This window comes from Fukomys damarensis, unplaced genomic scaffold (genome assembly GCF_012274545.1).
Source record: "Fukomys damarensis isolate Sample0158 unplaced genomic scaffold, DMR_v1.0_HiC HiC_scaffold_38, whole genome shotgun sequence".
Taxonomy (NCBI): Eukaryota; Metazoa; Chordata; class Mammalia; order Rodentia; family Bathyergidae; genus Fukomys; species Fukomys damarensis.
The window spans coordinates 16,753,669-16,772,626 of NW_022900950.1; the positions used below are offsets into that span (position 1 = coordinate 16,753,669).

Consider the following 18,958-nt stretch of genomic DNA (forward strand, 5'->3'; position numbering starts at 1 on the left):
TGCCTTTTATATCATTTAATGATTTTGAACATTTGATATACCAATAAAAATTTAGTATTAAAGATAAAAGTACATAAAATTTTCATTTTTGTACGGCTCAGAGGCTTATCATCTGTTTGTCGTTATAAACTTGTATGCTGTGCATTACAGAAGCAGGGTTTAAGAATATAAATCTACTCATTACCCTTAAGTAAACATTACACATCACATCACTACTCCTAATGCATCAGTGTTCAGCAGAAGTTCTGTGCAGGCCTTGCTGGATGACGAGGCCACGCCTTTAACACCTCAGGCTGCAAGCTTTCATCCTGTGTTCCTTCTAGGGCAGAGTGCAGATCCCATGCTGCTTTCTTAGCAGAGAGGTTCTCTGGACTTGATCTTGTCCTCTGACAGGATTAAATACAGCAGTATCACAGGACATAAGTTAGACTTGAGAGGAGTGATATCTTTCAAGTGCTTCCTGATTCTCTACTTTTCATAACTGAGTTTTCTGGCTCATCAAGTCATACTTAACAGAGCATAGGAAGGTTAGTAGCCTTATACTTCCCATATGCATGTGAAAAGAATAGGACTCCACCGAGGCCTTGGACCTGTTAGCTTCCTCCCAAATCCACTTCACCCTCCTTGCTTTGAGCCCTGTCGTGGCCCCGTAGTTGAAGGAGACCATTACAGGACCACTCATTACTCCTGTGCTGTGCCAGGTCAGGGTTGTGGCCTATACCCCATGCGTCTCTAGTTACTCTGCAGGGTGGTTACCGTCTTCTCTTCTTGCCCAAGGGCCTTTGCTTGTCTGGGCTTGTGCTTGTCTGGGCTGTATCTTCAGCCAGGCTGACACAAAACAGGACTTCACCAAAACCACTTGAAGATCTTCAGCAAAATAGTGTGATGCTCTTCTTTATTGGTCAATAAACATTTTTTTTTTTATTGAGTTTATTGGTACATTTAGGGATACAGTACAGTTACATTCATTGTTGGGATCATGTACCTTTACATGGCAAGTCTTGATTCTCATTTTTTCCCCTTACCTCTGCCCTCCCTTCACCCCCTCCTCCCCTCCCCTTCTACAAACACTTTATTTTCTCATTTCTAAATGTCAGTAATCTTATTAGAATCTTATGCATTGTTGCAGAATATTCACACCAGGGAAACTATTTGGTATTTACACATGTGGGACTTATTTATTTCACTTAGGAGTATATCTTCAATATGTATCCATTTTCCTATGAATGAATCTATTCTCTCGCTCTTTATGGCTGAGTAATATTCATTTTATAGAAAAACCACAACTTCTTTATCCAGTTTCCAACGGATGGGCAAATAGGTTGTTTCCAAGATTTAGCTATTACAAACTGTGCCGCTATAAACATGGGTGCGCATATTTCTCTGTGATATGATTCTTTTAGTTCTCTTGGAAAGATACCCAACAGAGGGATGGCTGGGTCATGATGTAGCCTAATGCAGTAAATTGCTTTTAGAACTGAGCATGTTATTTCTAATAATAAGCTAGGCTTCTGCTTTTCATAATTCGACTTTTCTAATTTTTTGGATTACAAGTCAGAAGAGGAAGAACTAATGCATCATCCAATTGTAACATTTATAAGATCTAATTGTTTGTTGAAGCTGTTCCCCTTATGTTTTGTAAAAGTACATTTTATTTGTGTATGTGTAAGGTAAGAAGCAGAAGTTATAAGATAATAGTGTGTAGCAAAATAATCATTACAGTGAAACAATTTAACCTGTTCAACTCATATTTATCCTGCCCTTAGGCGAAAGCAGCTGTAATCCACTCATATAGCAAAAAATCCTGAACTCTGTTCATTATTGTTGACTGTATTCCTTATCTTTTATATTAGACCCGTTTATCCTACATGCTACTTATGTACTCTTTGACCTATTTCCTTTTTTTTTCATTGTGGCCCTCTGACCATATTCGACTTCTACGTAATCAGTAAGCTAGAATAAGTATATGAAGCTACTTGTGAAGTAAATGTTTTCAAAAGCATGTCTCGTCTAGTCTGCAATTAATATTTTACTCTATATTAATGCATATCATTATCTGCTACAAAAGTAATATCATTTCCTGCAAGAGGCATATTTCTAAGTCTAAATTTGTGCATAACAAAAGAGTTAATATATATGAAGTATAATTTTTAATGTACACATTTAATATACACTAAACAGATCAACCATACTGCATATTCTTATAGTGTTATGGTTAATTTTTAATATGTTTTATTAAATAATGTATGTTTGCTGCATTTTCAGATTCTGTGGGATAATATGAACAAATTAGAGCTGAATTATAATTGTTTCAAAACTGCAAAAGCAACTGTAGGTTTAAATTTTGGCATGGGCTCTGGGTAATTTACTTTGTTTCAAGTGTTTAACTGTCAATTTAATCTTTTACAGATTCATGAGATATTTGACTGTCAAGAATGTATGAAGAAATTTATTTCAGCTAATCAGCTAAAACGTCATATGATCACCCACTCAGGTAAACTCTATATTTTTTCATTACTTATTGAAATCACTATGGAGTAATTTTCAGGAATTCTCAACAGGTAATGAGATGCCCTGGCTGTAAGTTCTGGCTTAGCCATTAACTGTGAGATTTTGAACAATTCACTTAATTTTCTAGACCTTAGTTTGTTAGGTGATTTAGTTAAAGGTGCTCTTCAAAGTCACAGTTCCAGAGCCTCAGTTTCTTTATTCTTCATGTGTTAGGTGGGTTACTCTTACCTGACTTTCAAAAACACTGTGAAGATTAAGTGAAATCATTTATGTATCATGCTAGTGTAGCTTTCAGCATTTACTAGAGATTAACAATTACAGCTCTTACATTTCTAAATACTTTTACATCTTAATTATGGTGCTAATAAATGTTACTGAGAAATTTATAAATGTTTTGAGAAAATATTTTAAAGTCATAGTTTTCATCTTAGCAAACTTGAGTAATAGCTCCATTTTACTTATGCAGACTTAAAAAAATAACTCTGGAAATAATTTTTGCTTTATGAAGTCTCCTAGAACATAAGATTTCTGTAATTTGAAGCCATTGAAATCAGAGTGTTTTTGAATATCCACACTGTTTGGAGATAGATAGAGATGTTTTAGTAAGTTAAAGTCAGAGATTTCAGATATGTTAGGTTGATTTACAAAGTATTTTTAAAATTTAGTTGTCAACATTATGTGAATATCACATACACATGGCTTTGACATACTTGTCTAAGTGGTTAGTTCCTGCTGAGAATTGGAAACTCTGCCTGTATGGGCCCGGTGTGGCCCGGCAGGAGGCAGTTTTGCCTTTACCTCCGTCACTGCCAGGCCTCTCCTCGTATTCTTGGCTGTGACCTTGATTTAAACTCACACATATCAACACATTTTTCATCTGGAAATAGGATTTCTTCTTCGAATTTAAACCTCCTTCTATTAAAGCTACCTTTAGATTTTAAAATAGGTCTACAGAAGAACAAGCTCACATTTCATTTGTGAATAGACATATATCCGTTGTAAGTGGACTGCTGGGTAATTTTTTTCTTCCTGTTTTGTTTTAATTTGACATTGCTTTTTAGTTTAGTTAAATATATCAAGTAATTTAAGGAAAGTTCATATCCCTTTTTATCCTTTACCTTTATATAGATATGAGATTGTCTCCATTAATTTTTCACAGAAAAACGACCCTATAATTGTGAGATTTGTAATAAGTCTTTCAAGAGACTTGATCAAGTGGGGGCCCACAAAGTAATCCACAGTGAAGATAAGCCTTACAAATGCAAACTTTGTGGCAAAGGATTTGCTCACAGAAATGTATACAAGAATCACAAGAAGGTAAAAACTTATTAATCTTTTTTTACTATTTCACTGACATGATTTTCAATTGTCTTTCAGTGAACTTTTTTCTATATCTGGATCATGGTATATATATATATATATGTAATAGAGTAGTAACTAGAGAAGATCTTGCTGTGCTTCAGAACCACTCACTCAGACTATAACTCTTTGCATCCTCATTTCTGTCTTCCATGCTCTATTAATACTCTGCAAAGTGCCACTGAGCTATTAAATCAATGAAAAAGCTCTCAGTTAAGTCAGTGAGTGGTATGGGGTTTTAATAATTTTTAAGTCCTTACTCTTCTTTCTTTCCATAAAGTTTGATGTGCTTGTTCATGTCACCTGTTTGAAATTCTCTTCATCTTTGGTATTCTTTTTTTTTTTTTTTTTTTTTTTTTTTTTTTTGGTACTGGGGATCGAATTCGGGCCCTCGTGCTTGCAAGGCAGGCACGGAACCACTGTGCCAAGTCCCCCGCCCCATCTTTGGTTTTCTTGTAGTGTACTTTGCTCAGTCTCCTTACAGTCTCTCTGAATACTTCTTTCATCTCTGTGTTAGTCAGCTTTCCATCACTGTAACAAAATACGTGAGATAAATTGAGGAATAGGAAACATTCACTTTGGCTCATGGTTCCAGATATTTCAGTCCATGGTTGGTTGGCTCCTTTGCTTTTGGACCTGTTCTAAGGCAGAAAATCATAATGGGGAGCACATGGTAGAACAAAGTTGTTGTCACAATGACCGGAAAGCAAAAAGATGGGGGTGGAAGCTGGAATCCCAATGTCTTCACGAAGGGCACACCCCAGGGTCCTAACTTTCTTCCACTAGGCCCCACCTTCTTAAGGTTATACCAGTAGCTCCACAGGGTGGTAACCAGATTTTGAATACATGAGCTTTTAGGGCACATTTAAGATCCCAGTCATTATAGTCTTACTTTACCCCAAGAGGGTATCTTAGATATTCTGTGTCCTCTCTCTCTGAGAAATATCGCCTATATTCATGACTTCTTCTTTCAATGCTAATTCCAAATGATTCCATTAATACCAAACTGAAGACCCATATTTATAACTACTTACTTACCTGATACGTGATTGGGCATCTTTTGACACTGCATTTAACAAGCTCTAGAAGGACTTTTTCATCCTCTTTTTCCTCATAACTTCTCTTTTGGAAAGTCTTTTGCTAATACAGAGTATATAATCAAGTCTCTTTATTCATTCTTGACTCCTCTATAAAATTAGAAGCCAAACCATAAAACCTCTACTGTCTCCATATCTTAATCACTTTTGCATCATCTCTTCCATTTGTTTCGTTTTATTTTATTTTTGCAGAATTGAGGATTGAACCCAGGACCTTGTGCTCACTAAACCTCCAGCCCATCCCTTCCTTTACTATTCCATTGTCTTGATAACATATTTTTTGTCGGGATTAGCTTCATATTCATTTCATTCAGGTTCCTGGTATTTAATCTCTTCTCACTACAGCCCATCCTACCAGGCACATCGTCCAAAGCATAACTGTTTTATATCACTCTTGTACTTTAATATAACGAGTAGATTTCTAATGCTTTGTAATATGTATACTTTCTGATGTCATCACAGTTCTCCAAACCATAACCTTAACTTACTCTCCAACTTACCCTTCTGTTCTCTGCATGCATCACTCCTAAAATAACTCATTGTTTGCCTATAGTCTACATAACCTCTCTAACTTCCCTCCGCTTCAAGTTATAATCTCTTGGATTGTTCTGTTCATTTTTGTTCACATTTTTTAAACTATTTTAGCTCATTTTCTTATTCCAGAACATACTGGCTTTATCAAATTTATTTTATGCAGTAATAAATAATGTTTGAAATGAATTCAGAAAATATATCCAAAGATATTCAGCATTTTTTTTAAATGCACGTAAAAATGTCTGTGACATGACAAATATTTGCCTATTTGGGGTTGGTATACTTTAGCATGCTATTAAATATCATTTTTATACCCTCTTTTATTTGTTTTTCCTTTTTGAGACAGGTAGGTAGATTAGGCTGGCCATGAGCTCACTTTGTAGACCAGGCTGCCCTGAACTCATGCAATCCTCCTTCTTCAGCCTCTTACAACTTCTTTTAAGATAACTTGGTACTTATTTTTTGTCTTACTATTTCATGAGGATTCGAGATATTTGTTTTTATGGGGACTCACACTTTGTCCCTTTTGAAATTGTTTAAAAAACTTTCGGTAGCAATTTCAGCTTTAGTTTAAGAAGAAAAACAAAACATAGACTGTGCAAAGAATACACAGAATTAACTGATAGTGTCTCTGCCTGATTTCCTGCTGACTACCCTTATGTTTGGCTCAGCTATTCTGTGTTCTGGGCAGGGCTACATTTGTTACTGCTGCTTAGGAATTACATGACTGTAAAGAATTATCTGGCGAGTTTCCTGTTCAGTCTCTGGAACCCTCTTGTTCCTTTCTTTGATGAAACTGATCTACCCGCATTTATGAGTTTTTCACAGTTTGGCTTGTGTTATATGCCATATGGGAATTTGGCTGAGGCTGTATGCACCATCTCTCATACTTTCAGCCATAAATCATGTGAAAGTAATAACGATGTCTTGGGAAGGATAGAAACCATCATGGTTGTAATTTCCAAAGTGGAAAGCACATTCAATCCTTTTCCTCTGGACAACTATGTTTCTTACTGTGTTGTGATTGTAGCATAGATTTGGTATGGTTATGTGAAAATATCTGAAACATTAAGAATCATATAAAAAAGCAAATCAGCTTTTTCTTCCATCGTTATTCATTAGTGGCTATGTAGTCAACTATAAAATAAGGATATATTAAAAAATCAGAAAAAAAACAATGAAGAGTCAGTCTGTCAAGTAGCATGTTCAAGTATTATTATATTACATACATTAAAACTCTTACTAATTTTTTTGAGTATATGGCTTGTGCATCTTTATTGTAGTTGTCTTACTTTAGGCCAGTTCTTGTCTTTTAATATTTAGATTTGCTTCAAAATAGGAATTTTGTCATTTATCTTGATTATGATGATAGTGAAATTTTGAAGGGATGGTTTCTGATTTGATAACATACTCATTTCATTACCTAGCAAGTTACATAGACTCAATAGGGCAAAATTAGTTTTAATTCTCCTTCATCTTTTGTACCATTTGCTCTTATTCTGAGTTATTAACATTCAGCTAAAATCAAAATCACTTACCTGTATCCAGTTGTATTTTTATGATTTAAATTACGACTGGACAGACATTCATTCAGAAACTGCAGGAGACAGAAACTGGGCAATTATTAATCATTCTCCACATTGTTCCCTATCAAAACTAATGCAAAGCTTGGAGAAGATATATAGTGTTTTCCTTCTTTTCCCCTAGGATGACTATTCAGTTAGATCAAACTGTCTTGTCTCATGGTGCTGGCATTACTTGCTTGATGATAGAAGTGAAGATTGACAGGTTTTCCCTTGGGAAAGTCTTAAACAAGCTCCTTGGGGACAGGTGTCTGTCTCCACAAATAAAGGACCTTCCTTCACAGTTCCTGTGTAGCCTTCCAGGGATGGAACATTAGAAGCCTATGAGTAAATCTAGTCATAGTTTTTCTTTTTTTAATAATTGCATTGTTCATCTTGTAGTAGTGTCTCATCCAGTCATATTCAAACTCTAGGCATCACTGCTTTGTGGTCTTGAATTTAGTAAATCATGAGTAGCCATTAAAAATAGAAGAGAATGACCAGGGCGTGGTGGCTCACACCTGTAATTCCAGCACTCGGGAGGCTGAGGCAGGAGGATTGCTGTGAGTTCGAGACCAGCCTGGGCTACATAGTGAGTTCCAGGTCATTCTCAATTACATAGTGAGACTCTGTCTCAAAACACCACCCCCCACAAAAAAAAAAGAAAGAAGAAAAAATACAATGGTAAGGGATTAATAAAATAATACATATGTATTATGTGTTTGTTGGATTATTCTATAAGAAGAATTTTGGGGGTTATTGAACAATTTGAAAGACAATGTAGTTCAGAGTTTCTGTCAGTAAAATTGTTTGATCTTCAAGAAGAGAAAAGCTTACTCCCTAAAATATCATGAATCAGCCTGTAAAACTACAATATATTGTATAATATCAACATAATAAAAACTATTTGAAAATATCTTAAGAAGGCTCTAAATTGGTGACTGAGAAACAGTATTTACACAACCTTTCCTTTGCTTTTGTATCAGGTAGCTCTTCTTTTTTTTTTGGCTGTTTTGTTTTGTTTTGTTTGAGACAGGGTCTCACTATGTAGTTGAGACTGACCTGGAACTCACTATGTAGCCCAGGCTGGTCTCGAACTAACAGCGATCCTCCTGCCTCAGCCTCCCGAGTGCTGGGATTACAGTTGTGCGCCACCACGCCCGGCTAGGTAGCTCTTCTTCAGGTGAAATACTCTTTCACTTAAAATATTATGTACAAAATTACCTGTCTTTGTGTGCTAGAACAGAGTCACAGTGGTGAGGTGCTTTGAAGATAGGTACTACATTTAATTTATGGTAGCTCTTGACCACATTTTATCAATGGTGGGTAAAATTTTGCTTCTTTTTATAAATTCATTTGTCGTTTAACACTTTCTGAAAAATTCTTGTTTGTTATACTTTGTCCATTTTTCCATTGGACTAATTCTCTATTTTCTCATTATTTCTAAGAGTCCTGTACATATTATGAACATTAATCCTTTGCTGTTTTTCTTTCTTACCCCTTATTTACCAATTTTCATCTTCTGAGTAAGAAAGTTTTACCTTTTTATTTTGTCATACATGCATGTGACGTTTCATGCCTTTGGACTCTTTTATTCTGTGATTATGCAAACATTTATTCATGTTTTTAAAAGTTATGGCAGTTCCTTTTTTGTTAGTATTTTAATTCTCCAAAATGTATGTTTAGGTTTAGAATGTGATAAAATTCCTTAAGTGCAATGTTTTTGACAGCCATTCTGTTCCATTTAATCTACTTTCTTGCAATATTTTACTATTCTAACAATCACAACTAAGTGTATATTAATTTCTGTTAGGTAAGGCCTTCTTTTCTTTTGTAAAATTTTTGTATGGTGTTTTGAGAAGATTAATTTTAACAAGCAGACCTCTGATTGCTGCTGCCTTTTTGTCTTCCCAGAGATTGATATATGTTAAAACAACCCCACTTCACAAACAAAAAATGCTTCCTATAAACACTTGCTTTTGTGGATAATTTGGTTTGGAAACATTTTGTTCTTTTTTCTTTTTGGTAGAAAAAGCAGAGGACAAAAACATGGCTCACTTTCCATTATATTAATGACAAACTAAATTAATACTCTGCTATCAGTATATTTCTTATTTTTCATGCATCAGAACATGTCATTGAGTTATATTGTGGAGATCTTTCTGTATCATTTTTACTTTTGCTCTACTTAAGGCTTGGGGTTTCATTTAGAAGAAGATTAAATGAAAGGCCATGGGGGAAAAGCTGGAATAGATGAGCAAGAGCCAGAAGCCGTCGTGGTGGCTTGTCACAGTTACAGAAGAGAAAACGTGGAAGTAGGCTGTGTGCTTTACAGAGGATAGCAGACAGGAAATGAGGCTGGCGGCAGGCAGCACACCAGTTACACACTCGACACACAAGGACACGGATTCCAGAGGACGTCAGCAGTGTTAGGGGAAGAGGGGGATATAGTTTTAGAAGCTAAGTTACATTAAATACAAAATTAATACATCTTTGAAAAAGAGATACTATCTTTTCTTACCTAGCAGTAAAAAAGAAGAGTGTATCATAGCAGGTGTATCATCCAGAAAATGCTACAAACTTGAACCAATGAAGGAGAGAAATGTACAAATAAGAACTATGTTTTATAACTGAAATATGTTAAAGTGCAGTATTTTCAGTATGAAATAGATTTTCAGGCTATTATCTCATAATTTTTTTTATGTTTAAAATTAGAAACGAACTCTGAGCTTTAATCTTTTGACTTTAAGTTTACACCTGTATTAGTATGAAAAATACATTAGTTACTTTCTATGAGGGTTTTCTTGAAAATAAGCCTTCTGGCTGTGCTGGCACTTCATATACCCAGGTGGGGTTTACATGCACACACACGCGCATACACATTGCTCAGTATTCATCTGTAGCTGCCTGTTTATTTTTGCCTGACCCAGTATTCACCAAATAGTATCATCTTAATATCCATTAAAAATTGAAGGATTTGCATTACATAGAAAGCAGTGTACTAGAGGATAAGTTTCCAGTGTTGTCTATTTGTACTTTAGGAGTTTGCACTTTTGCCTCTATGGATGCCACATGAATCTCAATGAAAAACTACCAATTTGTTTTCTTGAGTAGGAATTCAAATTGCTACCATCCAAAACTTCTAAATATTTGTTGTTGTTCCTTCTCTTGGAAAACATCTTTTGCCCCATCACGGTAGACTCATGACTACGGGGAATCAATATCTGGCTTCGAGGGATTCTGGCTTTTTACTAAATGGAATTGTGACTTTAAAACAATGGAAAGACTGAACTTGGCTATTTAAGGTTGCTGTTAGTAACACAATCTAAATTTTATACTCTTGTCTTCTCTGTATGGAATGAGCTATACTTTACGGTCTAGAATTTAAACTAAATTCTTTAATATCTCTCTAGTTTCAACTTATTCTTTTTGAGGAGGCTTTTTAAAGAAGGTAGCTATAAATTTGACAGTAAAACTTTAATCCACAGACCTTATAAACAGCTAGATCATGTGTATTTTATGTAGCTTTAGATTTATTATGTGACCCAATGGTACAGTAATGTACTTATGATACATAGGCTTGAGTATTCAAAAACAAGAATAGTGCTAATAAACATACTTCTGGAATATTTTCTCAAAATTCATTTTATCTTTATTATTTTTCTAGTTTTATGTTCGTTTCATGCATTGTTTGTAAGAAAAATATTGCATCATCAATAAATAAGTTTACTATGGAGCAATATATATCAGTGAAATTTAAGATTATTAATTTTTAATTGTGAATGTACCCGATAAAGATTTTATTCTATCATGAAACTATTTGATCTGTGTACTGTAAAACCACTGTGTACTATAATACACAGTATATATTATATTGGGTACTAGAAATATACTAATTTGGTAACTATTGTATATTATGCCATAAGCCTTCTGAAGCAATTTTGAGACATTTTAGTAGCTGCTATAAATAGTGCAACACATTTTCTTGTGTTATTTTGTACATCTGTAACAATAATCAAATGTGGTGAATGAAAAGAATTGGTATATGAAAAGACATATCTCACGTTACTTGTTCATGGACTAGTTCATTTGTTGCATGGGCAGATGTTGGTGTCTTCTGTGATTTGGTATTTGGACAAAGTGTGCCCCTTGGCTCAAAGATCATTTGATTAATAAATCAGTGAAAATTTTGGCATTTTTACAGATGGGAAATATAAGGATAAGACAACTTTTGAAAAGCTTAATTTTGTTTGGTACTTGTAAAATTTATCTTGGACACGGAATTTCTCTATCCATTACTTACAAGCATTCCACTACTGCTTTTCCTCAGTGAGATTGCCTCCCAGAACCTTCCTATTCACTGCATGCCTGGGCTCTGTGCTGCATTTTCCACAGGTCATGCCATCCCCACCCAGATGGTGCTGTGGGAATCTTTTTTGGCAAAAGTGTTTATTCACCTGACTCTGTATTACTAGCTTACTACTGAAAAATGTTATTAGCTTTAGTGATTTTCATATTATTTTGTCCTAAGTTGCAAAATGAGAAAGAATGATTTAGGATGGAAAATAATATTTTTGAGTGCTAATGCACAGAGGTTCACTGCTAAGATTTTGCCAGTAGTCTCAGAGGAGCCTTGGACTAGGACTTTCAAAAAATGTTGGTGCTCTTGAGACTTCCAGGAGGGAATTATTGTATTTCTGCTTGTATACAGGTTAGTTGTATTAGGTGGGTAGAATTATGAACTTGCTATTGTCTTTATTTGTTGAATAAATATAGTTTAAGAAGATGTTTGGGTGTGAAGTTGATAAGGAATGTTTTATGACCATTAATCCTGATGTGTCGACTTCATTGGAGTAAGAAATGCCTAGGGGTGGGGTGGGAGGGCAAAGGAGAAAAAAGGAGAGAAATGCCTAGTAGATTAATAAAGTACACTCGTGTGTCTGGGTGGTTGTTGATGTGATCTTGGGCACTGTCTATACATGGTCCTTAGCCCATTGCTGTCTGGCACTTTTGCCCTGCTGTGCTTCCCAGCGACCATGACATCAGCAGCTTTGCTCCACCATGGCCTTCTACCACGATGTCTTTGCCTTGGAGCCAGCTGATTATGGGATGGAACTGAGCAAAGTAAACCTCTCCTTCTGTAAATTGTGGGCATTGCTAATTTTACCCTTGATTTGCTTCTCCTCCCTTACTTCTTTCATTTGTCTGATTGCTTCTTCCCATTTCGCAGTCTTTATCATATGTCTCCAACCACACAGCCCTTCATAGTGTCTCCTATCTTGCAGTGTAAATACTAACCCTTATTGCTTCATTTCTTCTTTCAGATGTCACATCCTTATCCAGAATTTCTTAGACCTGTTTAAAATTATTGTCCCACTCTCTGAAGCACTGTCCATTTTCCTTCTGTATTTTTCTTAATAGCATAATACAGCACATATTTTATCCTCTTTGTTGTTGTTTGTTCCCCACTAGAATAAAAACTACCTAATAGCAGGGGATTAGGGACTACATCTTTTTTGTTCACTGCTATATTTCCAGCATCTGAAACAAGACTAAAAATGGCACAGCAGAGACCTGGGATGAAATGATATAATGAATGAAATTTTATGAGGGATGATTGAGAAGTAGTCCTTTTGTGATTTTCTTTAGGAGTTTCATCTTTTCTTATTAATAAGCCATAACTTTTTATAAAAATATTGTTTTTATTTTATGTTGTAAATATTTTCTTTACTTGTTGCCGAAGTTTTTGCTGTGCAGCTTTAAATGAATTTAGTTCTCTCTTCTGGATATCCACTTTTCTACCATGCCAAAAAAAAGAAAAGCCATTCTAGACGGGGATTTAGCTCATTGGTTCCACCACCTGCCTCAAAAACATAAGGACTTGAGTTCGATCCGTGGTACCAAAAAAAAAAAAAAAAGCCTTTCTCCATTCAAGAAATATTTAAAATTTCACTCATATTTTCTTCTAGTACATTTATGATTTTATTCATCACTTTAAAAAATACCTGACACAATGTGATATTTGTATTATTGAAAAGGAGTAGTTAATAAACTCAACTTTATTTTTTCTAGAACATCTAGACCATTTAGTAAATCTTGCACTCTTTTCAGACCAACTTGAAATGCCATTCTTTTCTACACTGAATTTTTGTATATATTATGTAATGAAGAAACCTATTCTTACTCTCTTTTATTCATCTATAAGGGTATATATTTTCATGCTATTATTTTAATTTCTGTGGCTAAATCACACATTTGAATATTTTTAGCTTAGCCTAACTTTTAAAAATGGATTTTCTATACTTAATGTATTTTCACAACTGATAGCAAACATTATAAACCCCTTTTCATTAACATTGTGTTAATAGGTGATGCCTGTATCTTGAATATTGTAATTCTGTTAAACTATGATAATGTGTAAGTTGATACATTTTGAATAAAGTTAATGCCCTTTAAATTATTTCCTGAATTATTATATCACAGGTATACTACAATCCTATCAGCTAAGTGATGGTTTTATTGTAATATAAAACCAGAGTTTAATTTTCTTGCATTTATGAGCTTTATTGGTAGAATAAAGCCATCCATGGTAGAATAAGGTTTTTTTCACTAATTTGTGCCAAATGTATTTATTCTGATTATAATAGAAAACAGGTCGAGTGACCATGCTTTTTCTATGCTGATGTTAATTTTGTTTCGAATGTTAGATCAAGCTGGTGGCTTGCCCTTGTTACCTGTTTAAATATTTCATCTGTCATGTACCATACAGCTTACTGGTGCCTGCTCCATCTGTGCTGTGTGACTGAAAAGTTGCTGAAACTGTTGAAATCATAGTTTTTTCCATCTATAATCGTGACAACAGTAATATTTTATTCATCAGATTACTATTGTAATTAAATTTAATAATTGTTGTGAAGTGTTAAGTATGGCATATGAAACAAATTAAATATGTGATGAATGTTGCTTAGGGTTAATCATAGCATGAAGGAAGGCTGGAATATAGTTAAGGGAAAAGTTTAACCTAGTACTAACAATTATTTGAAATTCCACATCCAAGGGAGCTGTGTCCTTGTTTGGAAATTTGGTGCCAACAGAATCCAAGCCTGGCCAGTGCTAGAGGAAGGTTAGTCTCAGCATCTCTAATTTCAGTTAGGTGCAGAGAAATTTCAGTGTATATTTAAATTAACAGTTTGAGATAGTAAGAGCAGTTTCCTTTGCTCTTTATCAAATTTTTAATTAATACGAGAGTTTGACAATATAGCAATTTTTCTCCTTTGAGTAAACTATATGTGTGTAGAATTGTATGGTGAAATAAAGAAGCCAGTAGAAACGAGATACTTTCCCTCTCCTGCTTTTCACTTTCCCTCCATGAAGCCACAGTCCATTTTTGAAATGCTGAGTTGATTCTCATTTCTTCTGACTCACATTGTCTTTTTTCTGCAGACTCACTCTGAAGAGAGACCATTCCAGTGTGATGAGTGTAAAGCTTTGTTCCGGACCCCATTTTCTTTGCAGAGACACCTGCTAATACATAATAGTAAGTCCCCATTCAGGCAGTCAAGAACAGAAACAATCGTCTCATCCTTGTTGTTAGATATTTTGAGGATGTAGGTGCCGGGAAGTAAACCTGTAAATGACGAGGTAATCTGCTGTCAAACATCAGAAGGACTAGTAATTCTGCCTTTCACCTTCCCTTCCTTCATTCTTGCTTTATTTTCCATGGTAACATGAGTTGTTTTGTGACATTTTAAGTATCTTTTCTTCCCAATATTTATAGTTTGTATTTAAAATCCCTAGATTCACAAGGTTCTCTTTGAATTTTGTTTTGAAACATTTTTTTTGTTCCCTTTTAAAGATGATGATTAAGAAAACATGTCTGCCTCTTTAAAACACAGAGCTATCTGGGCACAATTTTATAATTCACAGTCTTTTAAAATTGGAGGTCGGAGTGCACATCTAATTTGATTCCTTAATTTGGTGGGTGTTGAGAATGTTGAAACTCAGGCACCGTGGGATATGGGGATTAGTCAATGATAGGTGCCTTTCTCTGCGTTATGCTGCCTCTTGATGTCTTATTTTAGCAGGAAAATGTTTTATTAAGTTCTACACAAACACATCATGAAAATCCGGGGCTTGCGCTAGTTTTAGACTATCATAGGATTGTTAGCCACATCACTGAAGTATGTGCTTTTTGAAAAGAAACTGTTATTTCAAAGGTGAAGTTCAAAGTGTTTTCTCTGTTCAGATGTCCAGATAACCAGATATACCATTGTTCAAATATTGAAAGAATTGTATACCCTGATTAATATTTTTGTTTCTTATTTTAGAGATATTTAATAGGTAGAAAATTCTCTGTACATGTGAAGTTACTGTGCTGTTAAATATTAAATTTCTGAGGCAGGTAAGATGACCAATCTGGAAAACTGGTTGCACAGGACAGTATTTTGGAAGAAATTTTCTCTGGTAAAGTTGAAGTGTCTAAAAATGAAATATAATAAAGATATTAAGGTTTTTATAAATACTGAGTGGTAATGATTATGATGAAATACAGTCTGCTTCCTGTAGGAAAAGATCGTGTTATGCTCTTGGGCCATTCTGTGACAGTTCTGGAAAAGTTGTTAGCACAACTTTCCATTTTCCTTATACAGAACAACTGTGCATTTAAGAAAAAAATTGTTGCACAACAGCAGAAATTTCCATCCTGTTTCACTTACCATTTTGTTTAAGAAAAGTAACTGTATTGACATAAATGGAATTTAGAATAAAGATTTAGACAAGTGAACCATATTCACCCTGTTAAAATTTTCATGGCTAAATTTGGCCTGATGCACAGGAAACTTTTTCTTTTGGAAAAATGAAATTTTATTTCTTGTAAGAGGAAGAAATTTACAAAGATCTAATAATTTTGATTTCCGCTTATTGGTCCTCATCAACTTGAGAAATAGGATTGAAGCGGCTTCCTGTGGACTGTGCTGTGTGTTATGTTTTTATTATTTTGTTCATCAGCATAACAGTCAGGGGCTTTATGAAGCTGCATCATGATACTTGACCAAGAAAATCAATCTTCATAATTGAGTCCAATCTTCATAATTGAGTAGGCAAAGGAGTTATTGATAGTAAAAGTTAGACACCATTGAAGACCAGTGAGTTAAAAGGACAGGAAAACAAGTAACAGCTGAAATAAAAAGGACAAAAATACTAGTTCTTATCTCACACAATATGAAAAGCAAAACCTGTTTAACTGTCAATAGATGAAGGCTATTGCTGGAAACTTACATCTGTAATGTAGCTCAAAATACAAATAAATTGTAACAATTACTTTAGAAATTATTTTCTAATACAGTTATTTTCCATTATTAAATTATTTTCTAATGCATTAAGATCCAAAAGGCAGGTTGCTGGCTAGCTTCTTAGCACCTTAACTTAGCTTGATAGAGTTTTTGTACAGGGACCAATATTTTGATAGGTCAATGAAAATTCTTTGATAGGAGCAATCTTGAAGGATTTAAGAAAATATTTGTGGTACCTGAATAGATTTAATATTGTTAACATTAATGCTTAAAAATCTCTCATCAATTGCTATTTCTTTATATTCTGATTGATGATACAGTGTATATGAAGATATACTCAAATAAATCTAAAAAATGTATAAAGACAAAATAGTTTACAAGAATAATACCGGGCAATAAAGTTCATGAAGGTAACAAACCTGGCTGTCAGCATCTACACAGTTAAGTTCATTCTTGGTAGGGATGTGGCTTTGTTTCATTCATCAAATGTCATCAAGGTTTTACAAAAATTTAGAGAACAGAATTCTGTTTGAAAAGACAAAAGGAAGTAATTTTCTTTTCCTTGTTTCTTTTTTGTTTTTGTTGCTCTCTTTATCTCTTCTTTTTCTCAAATTTAGAGAAATTGGAAGATTTTCCCTCTTACAAATTTAGTGCTAGTTATTATGGAAATTAGAAGGGCTTGGTTGAAACTGGTTGAAAATGAGGTTAATTCATCTTCAACTTCATAGGTAAAAAACATTTAGTATTTGTATATTGTACACTGAAGTCAATATGCTATATTAGGGAAACATTCAAACACTGATCTATCTTATTTATGTAATCATGTGCTATTATAATATCCTATTATAAAATGCTATCTTCTAATTATTTACATTCATTGCTGAAATTGTATTTACAGTGGCGCTTTAAATTAGGTGTGTGTGTTGAGAAGAGCTAGAAAGAGAGCATTGTGTAAAAATGAAAAAGTACCCTAAGATCTCTAACTGTGCTTTCTAGTGATGCTTTCTCCTCAGGTCTAGGCCCTACAGAGTAAAAAGAAGGTGAAAACCCTCATAGTGTTCAGGGGCTCTGGCATAGAGGTAGTAACTGCCAGTTTTCATTCCCCTGTCCCAAACTGCCTCTCTGAGGGCCTGGAAGGCTGCTTCACAGAAGCCCAAGGGTTGGGTCAGGGATATCTCCAGTCCTTGCTCTGAGATCATACTGAGTAAGGACAGAGTGTTGCATGCCTCTGCCTCATCCTCTCCAGAATGAGAGTGGTATAGTGATTTGTATCTGTCTGCCCCCAGCTACTTTTCTAGCTGTTATATACAAACATTCTGCCTTTGTCCATTTCCAGAAGTTCAGAGGGACCATGTTGGGACTTGAGGGGAGTTTGGGAGGACCCCTAAAGGCAAATCACCTTGTATGACAGAGACAGAGGCTTTCTGTTATGGCAAACTTACCTCTAGCCCTGGCTCCTACCTGGAAAGGCATACCTTAAAACATGTTCATGGTACCTGTAGAAAATCGTCTGATTCAACTCCCACATTTTCCAGTTGGGGTGACTAAGAATATAGGAAAGTTAAAAGACCTTTCCCTGCTCACACACCAAATTAGCAAATGTGGAACTGGAATTTGTCCCAAGGAAAAAAACGTGTGATTGTAAGTTAGAATTATAAAAATATTGATGAGGAATTATAGGTCCCTACTGCTGCATCTTATGTTTCTCCAATTTTACATTTTTTTCCTAAGGTGAGAGGACTTTCAAGTGTCATCACTGCGATGCTACCTTTAAAAGGAAAGATACATTAAATGTTCATGTCCAGGTAGTCCATGAAAGACACAAGAAGTACAGGTGTGAACTATGTAATAAGGCATTTGTTACGCCATCTGTGCTCAGAAGTCATAAGAAAGTAAGTAGAAGCCTGTGGGTTATAGGCTTAAGGAGTATGGATGGATATATATGTTAACTATCATGATGATATCATATTAACTTACTAACATATCTACTCAAAATGATACATGCATAATTTATATCAGCTATTGTGATTAGAGGTTCCATTTGACCCAGCCATTCCTCTGCCAGGTATCTTTCCGAAAGAATTAAAAGAATCATATCACAGTGATATATGTGTACCTATGTTTATAGCGGCACAGTTTGTAATAGCTAAAACTTGGAAACAGCCCATTTGCCCATCAGTTGGAGACTGGATAAAGAAGATGTGGTTTTTCTATAAAATGGAATACTACTCAGCCACAAAGAATGAGAAATTAGAGTCATTCATAGGAAAATGGATACATATTGAGGATATACTCCTAAGTGAAATAAATAAGTCACACATGTGTAAATACTGAATAGTTTCTCTGGTGTGAAAAGTTATAATGATACATAAGATCCTAATGGTATAATTGACAATGTGAAATAGGAAGAAAAGGGCTAAAGGTGTAGGGAAAGTGGGAAGGGTAGGGGAAAGGAAATAAGGGAAAAGAAAAATATGAGAAAATGAAAAAATGGAAATAAAGTATTTGTAAACTGGGAAAGGAGGAGGAGATGAAGGGAGGGCAGGGACAAAGGGAAAAAATGAGAACCAAGACCTGTCATGTAAAGGTACAAGATCCCAATGAT

General features: G+C 34.8%; 1 protein-coding gene across 3 annotated transcripts in view; it reads left to right on the forward strand.

The window, feature by feature from the left end:
* The window catches only part of Prdm5 (PR/SET domain 5), a 193,904-nt gene that overhangs the window by 95,333 nt on the left and 79,613 nt on the right, over positions 1-18,958 (forward strand). For all 3 annotated transcript variants that reach the window (XM_033760015.1, XM_010610928.2, XM_033760016.1), the window contains 4 exons: positions 2,410-2,494; positions 3,671-3,828; positions 14,507-14,600; positions 18,085-18,245. In XM_033760015.1, coding sequence (XP_033615906.1) covers positions 2,410-2,494; positions 3,671-3,828; positions 14,507-14,600; positions 18,085-18,245 — 498 coding nt within the window. The remainder of the gene's footprint in view (positions 1-2,409; positions 2,495-3,670; positions 3,829-14,506; positions 14,601-18,084; positions 18,246-18,958) is intronic.